Source organism: Brachycentrus maculatus, unplaced genomic scaffold (assembly GCF_059751285.1).
Source record: "Brachycentrus maculatus isolate JH-2025_06_01 unplaced genomic scaffold, ASM5975128v1 h1tg000081l, whole genome shotgun sequence".
NCBI classification, from domain to species: domain Eukaryota; kingdom Metazoa; phylum Arthropoda; class Insecta; order Trichoptera; family Brachycentridae; genus Brachycentrus; species Brachycentrus maculatus.
This window is the reverse complement of record NW_028280835.1, coordinates 5,072,934-5,086,408: the sequence shown is the minus strand read 5'-3', so window position 1 is coordinate 5,086,408 and position 13,475 is coordinate 5,072,934. Positions and strand designations below refer to the sequence as shown.

The following is a 13,475-nucleotide window of genomic DNA, read 5'->3' as shown; positions in this document are numbered from 1 at the left end:
GAAATTATTAAAAAAAGGACTAATCGAGGTACTCCAATCTAGCAGACTCTAGCTCTTAGCCGCTCAAATGACATGGTATTTGCTTTAATTTAAGTAAAGTTTACATTAGTACTTCTTAGTATATTATGTATTAGCTAAAGTAAATATTACTTATATATAATGTACATTTAATTACTTATACTCTGGGCATATTTTACCATTAAATTAACCAAATTTAACTTAGAAAGATAAATACACATAAGAAGCACATTTTAATGACTTTGATAGTAATCGGATCACATACTTAATCTTTTAGTTAATAATCAGCGGAAAAGTTTACACTAATAACATGTTTAGATTTCATAAAGACAATTAAACTACAAATTCATTAATTTTTTGTGGTATTAAGTATGTGATTTGACATCCTATAGCTTAAAATCGCTCGATTTAAAATAAAGATACATCTTTTACGATAATGTTGTATTTATAACTATTTGAATTCATCGAAGTAGGTACACAAAATTTAAAATCTATTTGACTGCATCGTCCGGGACACAAGAGGACTGAAATGTCTTCAACTTTAGGCTTTACATTGACACATATCACTCGGATTTACAGAGTCTCGTCTTCACTGATGTTGAGAGCGCTCCACTCAGACGTAGAACTCTCATGCGGCTCCGTCTCTCCTCTCTCTCTCCAGCTCCTTCTTGTGCTTGTACCTCTTCCTCCCGATCACCACGGCCAAGATGACGATGATGAGGATCAAAACGCCCAGTCCGATCCACACGTAGGGTATCTGCGAAGTCACGGGCGCTTCGGCAGTCCCAGTGTTGCTGCTCAGAGTGTCGCTAGAGGAGGCCGCGGGGCTTGCGTCACTGTCTTCCTTAGAAACCAAGAAAGGATTGTCCAGACTGTTTCCCGTGCCTTCCTCGACTTCATTATTATTCTCATCCAAAAGTTTTTCCAAGACCTTTTCTTCTTTGACCGTAGAATGTTCCACTTCAATCAGGTTCTTATCATTCTCGGAACTATCGGCTATATTCTCGTAATCCTTGCTTTTCTCTACGTCTTCCGGAGGGTCTTCGTCTGTGTAAACCGCCGCTTGATCATCGTCTTCGTCTTCATCTTCCGCTTCCGCTTCTGGATCTTTGAGCTCGGACTTCAGGAAGTCGGAGAGCGGTTGGAAGTACTCGAGGATCGCGTCAGTTCGGACGTCCCTGATGTTGAGAGAGTCCTTGACTATGTCGGGCCATTCCTGGGAGAAACCCTTGGCCATCATATCCCTTGAATTAAAAAAAAAATGGCATTGTATCCGATATATTTTTACTATATTTTATTATGTTAACACATCTTGAAAACGTTACACACTGTTCTACCCATCACTTTCTCACTGAATAGACATATCGCTCACTCCTTTCAACAATGTAATATATCAAAAATCGTAAATTTTCAGTTGTGCATGTTTTCGGAATGCCAAGAAAATGTACTATATCCCACCAAAAGCGGCATATTTATAACTTGATGTTTACCCGCTACTGGGCAGAAAGTGTTATTTTTGCATTTTGAAGAATAGGTAGTGTTTAATTGTTTTTTTTAATATACTAAATATTTTTCAAATGGAGAAAAAACCTTCAGGTTTTACCTAAAAAGATCTGTTGCACAGTAAAAAGTTAAAAAGTGGTTGGATATTTATTTTTAATACATTGTATTATATTTTAAATTTTAAAAACGTTCTCCTGAAAAAATCAAGTTTTTTTTATATATGACGGTCTTGAAAGCAGTGACCGATAAGTACTAATATTACAACTTGTTTGTTGATTAAGATAGGCTATCATTCAGTATACTACAAAGTAAAAAAGGGGATATTGTTACTTAACATAAACAAAAGCCTAAAATTTAAAATACCTTATCTTTAGTGGTCCATCAGCAATATGTTTCACAATGTCAGCTTCGGATTCATATAACTCTTCTGTCAGAGCATCCAGGACTTGGTATTTCAAAAGCACGCCGAGGAAATTGCTAAAATAGTTACAAAATCATTAGACTAATCAAAAAATTAAATAAAAATAATACATTTTTGACATAAATAAGCGCATAGAGTACCACATAGAATTGACACAGTTCTTTATTTTGTATTAACACATCACATGCGAGACCTATTGAGTGTAAGTTAATGAGTGACGCGGGGATATTTCGCTTGTGTTTATAGATTTGGTGGATTTTTGTTTCTTCTAACTACATACGTTTTATTTAGAAGCGGTGAGTAGGTTGCTTACCCGTACTCGTATTAACTTATGTAAGAGTCCCTTGAAGATATTAGATAATAAGCTATCAAAAAAATATCTACAACATTTTGAGTGTGTCCAAATACTTGTTCACATGAAGAAGAATATTCTTCTTCATCTTTGATGAGATGTCAAAAAATAATATGAAAATATCTCCTGTAATTGGAGAAAATCCAGATTTTGTGAACAAGTATTTGGACACACTCAAAATGTTGTAAATAAATTATCTGGTCAAATTATAAGCTTAAATAATAAAAATGAAAATGATGTTTTCTGGCGTTTCTCATGTGTGTGATTATAATCCAGGATTCGGACCTCACATACTAATAAAAGAGTTTCTGCTCAGTAAAAAGCTTCTTTTTATCTCACCAATAGATGTCTCTAGTGAAGTTCTAGTGATTCAAGAAAAATGTTTCAAAATTGGTTCATATATATAGAACTTCCAAGAATTTGAGTAGTGTGGTTGTCAATAATGGTTAGAATTGGTGAATGTTATACGTATGTAAGGTGATCACTTAAACCAGCCTATGACGGTCGTCAGCCCCAGAAATGCCCAGACTTCCATATTCTTCATCATCTTTGATGAGATGTCAAAAATAGTATAAAAATATATCACTTAAAAATATAGTGCAGATTTAATGAACTTACCCAATGTATGGTTTATTAGACAAGATGTTTACATCTCCTAAATAGCTCTTGTCAGACTGGGCCACTTTAGACATGTTCCTGCGGGTAGCTGCCCACGAATTTCCAATTTCGATGGGTCCTTTAGATTCCAAAAGCTTCAACCTCCATTTGTCGGCAGCCAGATAATATGAAAGCCTAAAAAACATAATGTATACCAATTATACAAAAAACCTATCAAAGCAAGGTAAAATATTATTTGTGCATCACCAATATTTGTTAAAATGTCATACAACCTTATATCTCTTGAATAGAAACATACCAAGTAACTATAGACCATAGATACAAGAATCCAACTCAATTAATATGTGGAATTTGTTTCTATTTTATTTTCACATAGTAATAATAATAAATTCAAGTAATATAGCGCCATTTTTCCAAAATACAGGTTCATCGAAAAATAATGCCAACATTTAAAATAACCTGTTTAATTAACCATTTCAATCTTATATTGTCATGAAAAAGATTTTTGAAAAAGTGCCCTATGCACCCAATGGTGCATAGGGCACTGCATCGTAGTGACGCAGTGTTATCTTGATTGTGAATTGTATGAAGGCAAGGTGATCAGCCCTGCGCTTCTTGTACCAGTCCAGGGTGATATTAAATAAATATGAGAGTGAAAATCACCCATACTTATTTTGACCCCCTTGGGAATCGAACCAGGGACCAGCACGGTAGCTAAACGCGCTGAACACTAGACTACGGAGGTAGACAAAACTTACCTCGGCAAATCTCTCATGGCGAGGAACAGCTGTAGTGGTATTTTGTAGCTAGAGCCATCAGATTCCGTTCCTTTTGCGGAGAGAACCCCCTCAGACTTGAGCTGATGAGGGTCCATGGCCAACAGGGATCCAAGCTCGGAAAGAGCTACATCAAGAGCTAGAAGCAAATGGACAAATTATTCATGTTGGGTACTTAATGGTTAGTAGAGTTCTTTTTTCCTTATATAATTATATAGCTATACAATTCTAGGTATTTAAGTAATAGGTTATCATGTGAATAATAATTTACAGGAGACAACAATAGTTTATGGGGCATGTAGGTACTTAAGTACCTAGAATTGTAAAGCTATATAAGGACCGTCAGTCCATTTAATCTTCACATTAATTTGAAAATGGCATAACTAGGCAAAACAATTCGCTCACTCCTTTCAAGAACGTCATAAATAAAAAATCATCAATTTTCAGTTGTGCATGTTTTCGGAATGCACAGAAAATGTACTATATCCCACCAAAAGAGGCATATTTTTTACTTAGTATTCACCCGCTACAGGGCAGAAAATGTTGTTTTTGCATTTTGAATAAAAAGGTATTGATTAATTATTTTTTTAAATGTACTAAATATTTTTCAAATGGAGAAAAAACCTTCAGGTTTTACCTAAAAAGATGTGTGGCACAGTAAAAAATTCAATAAGGGGCTTGATATTTATTTTGAATACATTGTGTTATATTTTTAAACTTTAAAAACGTTCTCCTGAAAAATCAAGTTTTTTGATTTATGACGTTCTTGAAAGGAGTGAGCGAATTGTCACAATATTGATTAATAAAATACAACTTAGTAGACTCAGTACTTAGTAACATTTAATACATAATAATAATGTGTTGTATGCGTATGCATTACCGGAGTAACGGTTGGCCTCCCTGATGATGAAGCTGTTGGAGCGGAAGCGCACTTTGTTCTCGGCGTGCTTGGCCTTCATGACGGCCTCGTGCGCGTCGAGCAGCAGGTTGAGGCTGATGTCGTTGCACGTGAACACCTGCACAATCCCGTTCCCGCAGTAGTCCACCAGGCGCGTGGGGCAGCTTTTGTCGAAGGCCGAGTCCCTCCAGAAGGTCTCCTTCAGCTCCTCCAGCCCGAGCCTCTGCAGCAGCAGACTGGCCGTCTTGAAGGCGTTTCTTCCGCCGATAAACTGAAAGAAAAGATTCAATTCAAATCAATTGTATAGTGGCGAATATCGGCCTAATCTCATTATTTTAATGGACTTGATATCGTGGGTATACTGGCCAAAAAACTCTTAAATTCCTGTTTTAATAATCCTTGTTATTTAAAGCTTTTAGCCTAAATAAAATAGCCACAATTAAACTCAAAGTAGAATTTACATTTAAAACCACATTAAATTGACATTTTAAACTACTTAGTGTATTTTGCTTTATAGAACGTTGAAAACTATAATATGCATCTTGAAGTCAAAATTTTATATTTTCGAGTTAAAATTGTTTGCAAGTACTTATATTTTATATAAGTTTGAATTAAATGTGTATAAACTTAGTCACCGAACTAATTTAAATGAGATCCCGACTGAAGGCAAACTTTAATGTAATATCACAAAAAGGTGTAATACGAAGCTGTCCTTAACAAAAATAGTTCATCATATGTTATTGAAACTACTGTGAAAATTTGCTGTGTGATCAAAATGTCATCTATGGTTGAAATGCTAAATAGAGGCAAAATACAAAATATGTACAAGGAAAATGCCAAATACAAGCATAATACAATTGAGAGTAACTTCAAATCAGGACATACCTTTTGTTTCAAATTTTTATTTATTTCCTTAAAAACAGCGTGTTGTGGTAGAGCAATATCAATTAAGTTGGACCAATCATTTCCGAATGGAGAACCTGAAATAGTACACAATAAAATTAATTACAAATTCAAGACATGTATGACAATGCTTGATATCCATGCAATGGTTTGGGTCATGGACAGACCACATTCAGTTAAGTCATGGACAGTCTACAGGGATTTGGGTCATGGACGGTCCATACTGATTTGGGTCATAGACAGTCCATGTTAATTTGGGTCATATAGTCAGTGGGGCGCACAGAGTTTTTTATCAGGGTAGGCAGTAGGGTTGGGTAAGGATAAGGCATAGTAGGCACTGGTCGTGTTTCTATATAAAACGTAAGTAATCTAAGGTAGGCACTGTTTTTTGCCTATATAAAGTCGAACTCGGTTATTCCGAGCACGGATATAGTGAGATCTCGGATATAACGAGGAAACATTCGTTGACATTTTGCTTTGTGATTTTTTCCATACATTTATTCACGGTTATACTGAGCTACTTTTCGGCTATAAAGAGCAAAATATCCAACGTGTCAACATTGTATTTTTATCTGCATTTGAAAAAAAAAACATTACGGACCCGAAAAAAAAGGAATTGTGATCATATGAATGTTGATGAAACTTTGATACATTGTTTTTGTACCCATAGAACCGCAGGATTTTCTAAATTTAATATGAAAAGTTGATTGACAAAAAAATATGACTTGTGTGTAAGGGATTAATTATGTATTTTTATTTGAATTGCAACTTATTCTGTTATGCGACCATTCCAAATACTCCACGTCTTCATGTGACAGGTATGTTGATAAAAAATACCTATTCTCAGATATAAGGAGTAACGGTTATTACGAGCAAATTCAGTCGGTCCCGTCATCCTCGTTATAACCGAGTTCGACTGTATAATGCACGCCTCTGCGTACAGTCCATATGGATTTGGGTCGTGAACAGTCCACATTGATTTGATGGGAGAGTCTCTTACCCAGCCAGTGTGATGGGATTGAACCATCGTCCTTCATGGACCTGTTGGTTTGCTGCAGCTTAAGGGAGAGGTACTTGTGCAGTTTGAGGTAGAGCGGTTCAACCTCTTCCCAGAGTGCTTGCGCCTTGCTGTATCCTCCGGGGTACTCCGCCAAGGTTTCCCAGTATTCTTCTGCATTCTTGACATCTGAAAACGAACAGTGAATGACATATTTCCAACAATGTACAATCTCTATTGATTCCAACGAAAAACTAACGTTGACGATTTCTCAGTTTGCTTTTAATAAGGTTCATGCTTCAAACATTTTGTTCTCTCGAGTGCACACAGCGATCCATGGAAAGATCCATGCTTGGTTTAATTCTGATAAATAATAAAAAAAAAATGAAGATACCAGGAAAAAAACCAACGTAGAGGATATCACGGATCCTGTGTCAAAACTTAAATGGCAATAGGCAGGATATATTGCAAGACAGGACTCCACAAGATGGACCCCAAGAATTTTACAATGGAGACCTTGGGAGAACAAAAGAGGTGTCGGAAGACCACAAAAGAGATGGTCAGACGACATAGTCGCTTTGGGGGGTAGAAATTGGCTGCAAGCAGCAACCGACCGAAATGAATGGAAAGAATGGGAAGCGGCCTATATCAAGCAGTGGAGGCCAGAGGACTCATGAAGAAGAAGAGATACGTAGAGTCGAAGAGACATCCCGCGGATATTTGTGCCGGAACCGCACTTTAGCTACACTTTGCCCACTTATGTACTATAAGCACAAATGTATGAAACTGCTACTGATGTCTAAAAAAATGATAAATTACCGTTGGCTTTTGATGCATTTCGCACAAGAGGGAGTATCTCAGAGGCAAACTTCTTCTCATCTGGCAAGATGGACTCCCAAGAGGTCTGGGCTGATGCCAGAAGGTGGCGGTCTCTGGATGTGGCCAAGGTTTTCAAGAAATCTGCAAACAAAAACAAATGTTATACTAAGAATAACAAACGTTACATATATTAAGCTATACTAAGAGAAAAAAACAATTTATTTTATTTGGTCGAAAGGTGATCACTCAGACAAATGTGAAGCAAAATGATGTATGATAGATGTTCGAATGGTGAAATAAGAATAGAATGCAAGGCTGAGATAAGCATTATCGATACAATTATGAATGGTGTGTTGGGATGGTTTGGACGCGTGGAACGCATGAGTGAGAAAAGAACGGTACAATGAATTTAAGAGTCGGATGTAGTTGGAAATAGGAGCAGAGGAAGACTGAAGAAAACTTAGAATGATTAAGTATTTTATAATACTTGAAGGTATAATCGGAATAATCAGGGGGAAGTATGAGGAGAGTGAAGATTTGCAAAGACCGAGTGTTGTGGCGTTCTATTTTTTCTGCCTACTTCTGCGAAGGAACGGCGTAATGATTAATTACTTTTATTAGTTGTCTTCGAATGTAAAAAAATTAAGATTTTAAAATATCAGGGATAATTGAAAAGATCAATAAAAGTTCCTTGAGGTGGTATGGACACGTGGAGCGAATGGATGACGAGAGAATGACTAAGAAAGTATATTTGGCAAATGTAAAAGGAAGAGCAGGACATTCAAAAAAGATCACTAGTCTGTTTTTGGTTGGTTGGAAGATACTGCTTTTTAGCAATAAGCCTGCCAATGTACTTATTTATTTTCTGTACATGAAGTTCAAATAAAAATAAATGAACGATAAATCTCTTTATTCTCTCAAAACCCGGGTAACATTTGACGTAGGTAATTTTTTCTCGAAACACCGTTTCCGTATTTAAAAAAAAAGTTTTTTCCTTAAAATAAATAAACGGTTATAAAAAGAAAAGAGTACCTAATGGAAAGGCAAAGAGTTTTAAAAATATATGAAAATATTTTTTCAATATATCGTAGTCGTACAAGAGAAAGTGACCAACTACCAAAATGTGTTCAGGAGGGCCATTTAAGTCACTTTTGCTTGGCAAGAAAATAAACATCAATGCAGTTATTCATTTTTAACAAGTCGATATATTATACTTCCAAGAAAAAAAATCATTGGGATTTTTTTCAGGGAAATATTAGTCGTATCTATGTAGTAAGATATCAAATAGTGAATGATCACGTTTTTGTAAAAAATGCACTTGGTCACTTTCTCCTATATGACTAAGATATATTTTTAAAAAAGTCTATGTAATTACAATTTTTTTTTAAATTGAGCGTTAGGAGACGTCCAGCCCTTAGCGCGGCCGAGCGCATTGTGATTTAAACGCTCGAGATCTCGGCCTTAACATTATAACAATCGTAATAATACAAAAATCTTATTACAACATCAATGTTAGATCTATAAAATAAGTCTTGGAACATTTTCGGTTTCAAATGGTGTTTGGAAAGCATTTCAAGGAATTAATCGTCATCTCTGCTAATTCCCCCGTAACGACGAAGACGTTTGAAGAATACCCGAGCGTTTTTAAGAGACAATAGCTTTTGAAACATTCATTACGGCAGTAATCATGAAACTACAATTTACCCAAATTGCCGAGGGGGAGGGGGGTGGCCATAAAACGCAGTCTGGGGTGTAAAAAGTCGACAGTCGAAGGGAAGCGGACGTGGGGAGCGGACTGAGGAAGGAAATGCAGGCCGGAATTAGTGCACAGCCGAGTGGAATGATTCGAAACATTAGCAAGTCTTACATAAATACGTGTGAGATTTTGATTATTTTCTCTTTAAGAAATTGTATTTTAGAACTAAATTATAGTGCATTATCACGAAATTATGGAACCCAAAACACACGTAGAGCACATAAGATATACATAGATAAAGGAGAATAAAAAATAATTGATGTCAGAATGATAATGCATTTTTTTAATTAACTAAGTAAAATACTTGTTCACAAGTATGATCTCCAATAGAAGGGGTTATTTTTCATATTATTTTTTTGACATCTCCAACATAGCTGAAGAAGAATGTGGACGTCTGGGCATTTACGGGGCTTACGACCGTCATAGGTTGGCTTAAGTGTCATCACTATATTGTCGTGTAACATTCACCAATTCTACCCATGATTGACAATTACACTACTCAAATTCTTGGAAGTTCTATATATATTATGATCCAATTTCGAAACATTGTACTTGAATCACTAGAATTTCACTAGAGACATCTGTTGGTGAGAATATGCTGGGATGTTGAGATGTCAACAAAAAAAATGAATCATTATGGATAAATACGTGTGTGTGATTTTGATTATTTTCTCTTTAATAAAAGGTAATTTAGAACGGAATTATACTCCACTATCACAAAATAATGAAAACCAAAACACACATAGAGTCACATAAGATATGCATTTTATATATAAAGAGGAATAAAAAAAATATAGTTATCAGAATGATAATGCATTTCTAAATATTTATTTAAAAAAATACAGAAATTTTCATTTCAAAAGTTATAACGTTACTAATTTTATTGGTATAAAACAATTGCCCCGAATATTGGCCCAAATCATCAAAACTAGTTAAAAGTATGACCGAAAGGAAATTTCATACGAAAAGCGGATTCTACACAATTCATTTAAAATAAATTAAAAATCTATTAAATTACCGTTGTTCCCTATGTGCTTAAGGCTGACATCTCAAAATCACATGACATCTCTCAGAACGCGTCAAACGTGTTTCCAGGAAGTGTGCAAGGAAAAGGAAGGTAGATGTGAAAAATACATCACAAGACCACAAATCAATCTGGACAATTTTTGACGAAAAATCACATTTTATTATCTCAATGCATAGAATTTCGACGCGAACAACTGACTATCAAATATCGATGAATATCGAAAAGGTAGGTACTGTAAAAGTGCCTATATGGATTACACGCCACTGCAAAGACGAATAACTGTAATACTTGATATTATTAGATGCTATGTACATGATAAAAAATCAGAGTAAAATAAATCGATTCTTTAATTAAGAGTAAGATTAATAGTTCGCTATAGATCTTGTATTCTCGTTTTGGAGATGGATGATTGAAATAAAGAGAGGAGTCACGATGTTATATTTTGACTGCCAGACAAACAACAAATAGTAAGTTTAATACAACAAAAAGGTTTCTTTGTTCTCACCTGAAAATGAGCAGCTTTGGGGCGAGCCTGTTTTGCAGTCGATAGTTTTAGTGTTGTACAACTGGAAGGCTGCCTCGTCTGAATACGACATCAACTAGAAAAAAATACAGTAAAATCAGGTATTACTATCTATAAAATAGGTATTTTAATATATAAATGGGGTATTTTAGATATAATTCAGATAATTTCATGTACATGTTAAAACAGGTAATCCTTTCGTGTTTTAATTTAAACTCCAGCAAAACAACTTTAATTTAACGACAAATCGCTCACTCCTTTCAAGAACGTCATAAATCAAAAAACTTGATTTTTCAGGAGAACGTTTTTAAAGTTTAAAAATATAATACAATGTATTAAAAATAAATATGAAGCTTCTTTTTGAACTTTTGACTGTGGAACAGGTTTTTTTAGGTAAAACCTGAAGGTTTTTTCTCCATTTGAAAAATATTTAGTATCCTTTAAAAATAAATTTAACAATACCTTTTCTTCAAAATACAAAAACAACACTTTCTGCCCTGTAGCGGGTAAATATTAAGGTAAAAATATGCCTCTTTTGCTGGAATATAGTACATTTTATGGGCATTCCGAAAACATGCACAACTGAAAATTGACGATTTTTGATTTATGACGATCTTGAAAGGAGTGAGCGAAATGTAATATTTAAACACTTTATATAAGTAAGTATGTAAAGTGTTTAAATTAATACAATTCTATTCTTAACAATTCTAAGCATTCAACGCGAAGCCGGGTATAAAAGTATACTAAAATAATAAAAATAATAAAAAATGTATGTTAAGTTTCCTTGCATAAAAATCAATGTATCCAGATGTCAAAAAAAAACATTTTTCCCATCGTATTTGGATTTTATTTTTATAAAATCTCATAATCCTTATCCCCACACAAAAGTTTTTACATATTTTTATTATTAGTGGTGAATTACTATTATTATTCAGAAATTCTGGTTAATCTGCATTTTGAACGTCCAGTTTTCCATTTTGCCTTCAAATAAAAAGGCACGCCATCTCTGTTGAGTCATTTGTAGTATGGTACATTGATTGATTCAGCAGTCACTTTATGGTAGTATCTATCCATTTTTAATTTAATTTTTACATGGTAAATACCACTATTTCCTAAAAAGTGACATTAACCAAGTAAAATTATGAATTTAAGAATTAATTATTTAAGTATGAATTTAAGAGTTAATGCAATATGGATGTTCAGTAATGGGTAGAATGGTGAACGTTACACGAGTGTGTAAAGTGATCGCTTAAGCCAGCAAATTATTCAAATAAAAATCATTTTTAAAATAAATTTTACTTGATAAATACCACTATTTCTTGGGGTCATTGGTAGGATAATTGTGCGAAAAAACGAGAATCACTAAAGTCTTCGTGAAAAAGGCAATATTCTTTTCTTTAATACTTTTACTATAGCATTATGTTCTGCATTTAATGGTGGCAAGATGCATCTACATTAAATGCAAATGCACTTGCTGCGCGACTGCTTCAGATCAAGGAGCGTCAAATGAATAATTCTCATCCCTTCTTAAACGACCCCTGTTCTCGACTTTTATCTGGATGTAAAGTGTATGTGAGGGGTGTACCTACCCTTAATACGTTCTTTCTTGAAACTCTTAATAACCTGGGATGCAATTACAGTGAAAAGTTAACGAGTTAACTACGTAGTGTAGATAGCTTAAACTTTACTTCTTGTTAAACGACATTGGCATTTTGTATAGACAAGAAATTGATGACATCGAAAATAAAATTAATAATATATGTATAATCGAATACAAGTAATAAATATACCTACGCTACGTAGTTAAAACGTTATCTTTTCTATGTAATTCCAGCTCTGAATCGATATATCGACTCTAGTTCACATTGTCAAAAATGCAGCCGTCGATATACGGACGATGGCGCTGGTGAATTTTAGCAGTCGATATTATGTGTTGATTGTGTCGGAGTGTGTGCGTTTCTTATGTTCCAAATCGTCAATATTAATAAAAAAAAATTAAAAAGTCAACAATTTTTTTTTTGTTGGAAAAATAGAAATATACTTTTGTAAAAACCTATTGTTTTCGCCCTTATAATGTTTAATAAATTTGAAATAGAACATTTTTTCATAAAAAAACGTTTTCGGTTATTTAAGCATACATGTGTATAAGAAAAATATCTCAGTAATTAAATGGGTAGAATACATTAGAGGTTCAAAAATATTAAATCAAGGATTATTTAAAATTATTAAAAAAAAATCTTGAATGTTTTTTAGCAGATACTTTGTGGCACATTTTATGAATATTATAAAATTAAAGAACTTTGTTTTAACCACTTTTTTATTATTAGTACACTTTAACCTACCGGTTTCAACAAGAACCTTGAACCTCGTACACGGGAACGAAGCCAATTCAAATATATATTTTTCCGAGAGGAATTGCCTAAATCTAGCATTGCCGAGATGAAACCGATCCACCTCTCTTGGTAGGCCGTTCAGCAGACCAATAATTCATTAGAAAAAATATAGGGAGAAAAATGACAAAATACAGTCTCTTTTGTATACATACATTGTTCCACTGATCTGTTTCCAACAGGGTGTCTCCAGGACTCGATATCAGCTCCAACTTCCTCTTTAGCAGTTCGTCCTTAACCTGCCCTCCAGCGTAAGCCTTCACTTCGTTGGCCTGCTTCTTCGCGAAGTCCCCGAAAGCCTTGTCCGCGTCAACCTTAAACAAAAGGACAATTCACTTATAACTTAGTTGTCCTTGTATGCAAATGACTAATAAAGAAAAGTTAAACATGAATTTGATTAGAGATGGACACTGTGAAAAGTCGAAGGATGTATGATTAGATTAGGGGTGGGATTCCATACGTAGGTTGCCGCGT

General features: G+C 34.6%; 1 protein-coding gene across 1 annotated transcript in view; it reads right to left on the bottom strand.

Annotated features, from left to right (window-relative positions):
- Positions 1-444: 444 nt before the first annotated feature.
- Positions 445-13,475, bottom strand: part of LOC148311010 (angiotensin-converting enzyme 2-like) — a 248,496-nt gene continuing 235,465 nt past the window's right edge. Inside the window, exons 4-13 of the mRNA XM_088257533.1 lie at positions 13,157-13,315; positions 10,594-10,687; positions 7,306-7,446; positions 6,490-6,675; positions 5,472-5,566; positions 4,569-4,857; positions 3,671-3,827; positions 2,913-3,086; positions 1,885-1,998; positions 445-1,262 (exon numbers count right to left, since the gene is read on the bottom strand). Coding sequence (XP_088113659.1) covers positions 647-1,262; positions 1,885-1,998; positions 2,913-3,086; positions 3,671-3,827; positions 4,569-4,857; positions 5,472-5,566; positions 6,490-6,675; positions 7,306-7,446; positions 10,594-10,687; positions 13,157-13,315 — 2,025 coding nt within the window. The 3' untranslated portion in view covers positions 445-646. The remainder of the gene's footprint in view (positions 1,263-1,884; positions 1,999-2,912; positions 3,087-3,670; positions 3,828-4,568; positions 4,858-5,471; positions 5,567-6,489; positions 6,676-7,305; positions 7,447-10,593; positions 10,688-13,156; positions 13,316-13,475) is intronic.